Source organism: Prionailurus viverrinus, chromosome D1, assembly GCF_022837055.1.
Source record: "Prionailurus viverrinus isolate Anna chromosome D1, UM_Priviv_1.0, whole genome shotgun sequence".
In the NCBI taxonomy this organism is placed as follows: Eukaryota; Metazoa; Chordata; class Mammalia; order Carnivora; family Felidae; genus Prionailurus; species Prionailurus viverrinus.
The window spans coordinates 110,221,521-110,227,746 of record NC_062570.1 but is presented as its reverse complement, the minus strand read 5'-3'; the positions used below and the strand labels follow the sequence as shown (position 1 = coordinate 110,227,746).

The 6,226-nt window shown below is 44.5% G+C and overlaps 1 protein-coding gene across 1 annotated transcript; it reads left to right on the top strand.

Annotated features, from left to right (window-relative positions):
* The first annotated feature begins 3,158 nt into the window (after positions 1-3,158).
* SCGB2A2 (secretoglobin family 2A member 2) lies at positions 3,159-6,226 on the top strand. Its single transcript, XM_047823308.1, has 3 exons — positions 3,159-3,213; positions 3,598-3,785; positions 6,188-6,226. The coding sequence occupies exons 1-3, from the start codon at positions 3,159-3,161 to the stop codon at positions 6,224-6,226; spliced, it is 282 nt and encodes a 93-aa protein (XP_047679264.1).

Here is a 6,226-nt window from a genome sequence, read left to right as displayed (position 1 = left end):
CTGGAAAGGCCCAGGTAATGTGAACAACCCACCTTGCACTGCCATCCAGATGTCTCCAAGGCCAGCACCTTTCTGAAAGTTTCTGGCCCATGGAAGTACCTTCCCATCCAAGTCCTAGACTTTGGCACGATCTTACTGAAGAAGAGCTTCACTTTCAAAAAACATGCCTGAGGTTAATGTCCCAGCAGCCCTGGAAGGGAGGGGCAGAACCAGTGTTACAGAATGAATGGGCAAAAACATATGGGTTATCATGTCCCTAAATACTGTCAAGTGGATCAGTATCAGAAACCTACAATTTAAAAATGCCTAAAGACCATCTAAATGTCAAAATAACTCCTTCCTAGACTTTGGTGCCAATGCAGGAATCACTGGGGAAAAAATGGCTCTCACAGACTGTTGTCACTTTTATTAAGGATGGCAAAGCCTCAAATGATCAACTTGGTGTGAGTACATCTCAGGTCTTGCATGAGCCTGAGGACAGGCCAAACATAATTGTGTCGTGCCACATACTTTCTCTCTCTCTCCCACAACACAAGGTATTCACAGTGAAATGAGTACCTGTGCAAATTCACCCACATACCATGGTTTGTCATAATAGGTGATCAGTAAGTGTCACCCAAACACCGAAGCTGAAGGCTAATTTCTGAACTTCACTTGGGGACTTCAGTGAAAGCTCCTTCGGGGAAGAGAAAAAAAGTCGGGCTGCCTACACAAGCATTGTGGTTTCTTCTATTTCTCCTTGTAACCACTGGCTCGCAAATGAGTCCTTTGTGGGATGAGTTATTGTTATTGGATTCACCTAAGAATGAGGAAACATGAAGGTAAAACAAAAAAATACACCTTTTTCTTATGGGCACCAAGCATGCGAGGTGGGATTGTAGCCTAGCTGAGCTGGGTACGAAACCTCTGAAGAGACAGGCATCCCAGCAGGTAACAGGGCAAGTGCCTAACAACTGGGGCACCAGGGACAGTCCCCATTTTGTCCTAGCCAAAACGTCTCCCATTTCATCAGTAAAGTTCTTAATTTGGGCATTGTCGTTTGGAATGGAGATTGGCATCAATGGTCAACTGGGCGAGAAAGTACGCACAGAAGAATATAACCTTCTTCCCTATTGCTAGCCTGTCCCTAAAGGAGTATTTTTCTTGGCAACTTATGTTCCGGCTGAGTTATGGGAAGTCCCAGATCATCTAAACAGCAAATACGACATTCACAAATAATCAACTCATCTGTCTGACTCACTCATCCGTTTCTTTTTTCTTTCTTTCTTTCTTTCTTTCTTTCTTTCTTTCTTTTTTCTTGAGCCAACCTAGTTTCTCTTGTTCCTTTCACCTTCATATCATCTCCACTTAAACTGATGTGGCTTTTCTAAACTATGAGGCTGTCCTATCTTTCTTGACACCAAGAGGCACACCATCCTTGCTGTCATTCTCTTGCCCAGTACCAACTGCTCTAGAGAGAACCCCTGTACCTGCTGTGCTCTCTGCCTAGAACACCTGTCCCAAGATCTTCCCCTTGATAATCATTGTCCACTCATCTAGGCTTTAAAGCCCTTCCTCCTATAGCTGGCCTGGCCCTCTGTACAGGATGCTGCCCCTCATGGTTGTTTTCTTGTTCCCTACAAGTCACTTTCTGAGGTCACTCATTCAGTTATGAGCTTTTTATTTATGGTTTTGTGAAAATTTTTTGAGCCTGACGCAGGGCTCAAACCCATGAACTGTGAGATCGTGACCTCAGCCTGAGTCGGGTGCTTAATCGACTGAGCCACCCAGGCCCCCAGTTACGGGCTTTTTGCTGCCTCCCTTGTAAGAGGTAAGCTCCACAGGAGCAAGGTCCTGGTCTAACAGCTGAATCTGGGGCATGCAGCATAGGATCCACTCATGGGGGAAGCTCATGGTTACCTTTGAACAATGGATGCTTGGATGGATGCATGGATGGATGGATGGATGGATGGTACCTCCCATGTATTCATGATTACCTTGTTGTAAGCCCCACAGTAAGTTCTTTACAGCATGTCTGTCATCCTTGCAAAACCAGGTGTGGTCTGGTTTATTTACATATTAGAAATGAGGCAAAAGAAGCTTGAAATAACCAGCAATTTAGCCCTCAGAAACTTCATGATTATTTCCTGCATCCAAAATTTAAATCCACATCTTGGGGCACCTGGGTGACTCAGTCAGTTGGGCGTCCAACTTCAGCTCAGGTCATGATGTCACAGTTTGTGAGTTTGAGCCCTGTGTTACGTTGGACTGGCTGCTGTCAGCTCAGAGCCTGCTTGGTTCCTCTCCCCCTCTCCCCTGCCCCTCCTCCCACTCATGTGAGCGTGCGCTCGCTCTCTCTCTCCCTTTCTCAGAAACAAACACTGAAAAAATAAAATAAATCCACATCTGCTTGAGCCCAGTCCCTACCACCATTCCTCCATTCAGGACTGCCTCTGGGGAGTGATCAGTTGCTCTGCTGCTTCACATCACCTTTAACTGATGGGGAAAAAAAACCCAAACAACGAAAAAAAAGATTATTCATAGATTCAGAATAGAATGAATTTATGAAATTAATTAATCAATTGAGATAGTCTTTGCACAAACAGCCTTTAGAGAAAGTTAGACATTGTTAGGATTTCCTAAACGTCCAGCCCCTTGTTAAAAGGGTCTAGAGACACGGGAAGTCTGCCCTCCTGAGGAGCTATCTGGTATTGCACCGAGCCCAGATGCATAGTGAGCCCATAGGAACACAGGATACGAAGCTATCCATCTGTTGAAGGAGGACAGGTGGAAGGAGACTAATAAAGACCGCAACAATAATAAAACAACAAGGATGACAACACAGGCGCACTGTGTCGTCGTTTCATTAGCTAGCAAGCACTTTTGCATTAATTTCATCTAAAGCCATGTTATCATTATTGCAGTTCCGAAACAGTTTTGGGTCCAACAAGCTGTCTCCTTGGTTTCTACAAACAGGGCACAGGCTGGCTGAGCTGATTCTTGCTGTCATTTCCTGGCCCAGTGCCACGTTTACTGTGTGACTCAGTCCCTCACTTCGGGGAGGGCTTATGGTGATGGCCTGGAGAATAAAAGGAGGAGTTCTAGGTGCTCAGCTCCCAAGTGAGTTCTTTCTTCCCTGCCACATCGGACTGACCGGCTAACGCCAGCTGCCCTCAACCATGAAGCTGCTGAGAGTCCTTGTGCTGATTGCCCTCCCCCTTTACTGCTTTGCTGGTGAGTTCTGTGCAGCAAGGACAGGTTCAGGGCTAAAGGTGGTGTCAGGGCCCTCTGGAAGACCTCCTGTTCCCCAAATTCAGGCCAACAGGCTCCACCTCATTTCTTCAGCGTCTTTGTTTTTCATGGTTATGTAGTGTTTGGCTTCTCTGGGCTGTGGAGGTAGTGCAGGGGTGGAAAGGGGGCACAGATATTTTCAGGCTTAAGGAAACCGTAGGTCCTGAGTTTACTCTCTGAGAACTGAGAACTCAAGACCATTCACCATCATCTTTCTGAAAGTATGAGTCTACTGGGATGCAGATTGGATGACCAACATCCTAGGTGCTCCCAAAAAGGGGCTTCAGGGCTACCGAACTGAGATCGCTTTTATGTGTTTTCTTTCAGGTTCTGGATGCCTATTTCTAGAGGAAGTGGTTAACAAAACAATCAGTCCTGAAGTGAGCATTAGTGAATACCAAAATTTTCTTCAGGATTTTGTTCAGACTACTGAGGAAAAAGAGGCCTTGGCTGATTTGAAGCAGTGTTTTCTCAACCAGTCAAACGAAACTCTGCACAACTATGCACAGATGATGGTAATTACAGTTTCTTCTGATGTGCTTTCAAACCAAGGGGCAGGGACTAGTAGGCTCTAAGTTTGTCACTAATGATGCCAAAGCAAGTGTTCAACATGCTTTATTTTATTTCAGTGAATGTAATTGTGGCTGCATGTGAGTACTTTGACATCAGGAAAGCCAGCCAAGGTCCCAGTGGTGATTTGCCTCTGCGCTTCTTGGAATCTTTAGTGAATGATAAATGAAAAAGGCAAATGAGGGACAATATTCGTATAAAGGCTGAACTACCCTTCAGTATCCTAGTACACACTCACACATCCACACACAAACTTTCTCTTTTTTTCTTTTTTTAAGTTTATTTATTTACTTTAAGGGGCAGGGGGAGAGAGCACGCATAGAGGAGGAGCGGACACAGGGAGAGAGAGAGAATCTTAAGCAGGCTCTGCCCGATCAGTGCAGAGACAGACGTGCCTCAATCTCAGGAACTGGGAGATCATGACCTGCCAACTGAGCCACCCAGGAGCCACAATATTTTCCTTTTTTTTTAATTCTTTATTTATTTTTGAGAAAGAGACAGAGAGACAGAGTGCAAGTGGGGGGAGGATCGGAGAGAGAGACACACACAGAATACAAAGCAGGCTCCAGGCTCTGAGCTGTCAGCACAGAGCCCAACCTGGGGCTCAAACTCATGAACCACGAGATCATGACCTGAGTCAAAGTCGGATGCTTAACCGACTGAGCCACGCAGGCACCCCTCATTTTTTTTCTTTGTTTTGAATTTTTTTTTCTTGCTTTTTATTAAGTACACTCTCCACCCAACGTGGGCTCGAACTCACAACACTGAGATCAAGAGCCACAGGCTCTCCCCACTGAGCCAGCCAGGCACCTCCACACTCATTTTCTATCAAGGTAAAACACATCTGATTCTCAAGAAGTCCCTTACTTGTAGAAGTGACCGGCAACAATGATCCCCTTCTTCGTAGGAACAAATAATAAAATGTTCATGAGAATGTTTTAATAGAGTTCAGAAGAATCCATTATGAAGAAGATTCTGTACCTCTTACTAAAAGAATTTAAAGTGTGCTTTCAAGCAATCAAAATTTGTCAGTATAAATGATGGGATTCCTCGACTATTAATTAAAGACCCCATAGATGACAAGGACAGATCATGGGTATGAATCGGCCTTGGGGGATGGAATTGTTGAAAACAACAAGCAGTGTTTCGTTCTCCATAATGTATTCCCTATCTTGATACTCCTATGGAAACATTCCAGGGTGACAATTTAGAAATACTGCCAAAGCTAAAGACAAAAGTGTTTATCACTCAGAAGAGCCAACATGGATGAACCTTGAGGACCTTATGACAAAGGAAATAAGCCAGCAAAAAAAGAGACAAATATTTTGCATGAGTTCATTTATATCAGTTTTCTAGAGTAGCCAGTCTCCTAGAAACAGAGGGTAGAATGGTGGCTTCTAGGGGTTGGCTGGTATGGAAAATGGGGGTTGTTCAGTGGGTATAGAGTTCAACAATAGCAAGCTGAAAACGTTCTGGACATTGGTTGCACCACAACATACATAGACTTAATGCTGCAGAACTGTATACTTACAATGATGAAAATGGTCAATTTTATCTTATGTGTATTTAGCGTAACTAACTACTTTAACAAGTGAAATTCCCTTCAATCAAGGATAATGGGATGGGGTTTTTTGTTGTTGTTTGATTTGAAGTTTATTCACTTTGGAGAGAGAGAGACAGAGACAGAGTGTGAGCAGGGGAGGGGGGGCACAGAGAGAGAGAGAGAGAGAGAGACAGAGAGAGAGAGAGACAGAGAGAGACAGAATCTGAAGCAGGTTCCAAGCTCCGAGACGGCAGCTCAGAGCCCATGGGGCTTGAAACCACAAACCGAACCGTGAGATCATGATCTGAGCCTAAGTCGGAGGCTTAACTGACTGAGCCACCCAGGTGCCCCTGGAATGTTTTCTTTAAAAATGTCGATTAGACCGATCACTTGGAGTGCACATCTCCAATGTTTTGTAAGTGTCAAAGGTAAAGTTCTCGGTGTCAGACCGTTTTCGGTATTTCTAACGCGTAAGGCCACGCCAGAACTCAAAAACTACCCATTTCCTTGTATTTGGGCTGAGACTTAACGATTCTTTGTTGAAATAAATGCACTGTGATAAGCATAGGGATCCCTGATGGGGAAGAGATCTGGAAACACCAGCACCTGTTTGGCATCAGTAAAGTCTCCTGATCGTTACCATGAGAGACGAGATCATTCTGATCTTGACTCGAGCACAATCCTTCTTGGATACCAGATGTGTGTGGACAAATCCTAGAAGCCAAGAAGAAATGAGTGTTTTTCAACTCTTGACTTTGGAACAGAGAGCTGAACATCGGAGTCATGTCTCTGTTTTTTTTCCAGCAAATAATGTATTCCAGTGAGTCGTGTGCCTCTTTTTAA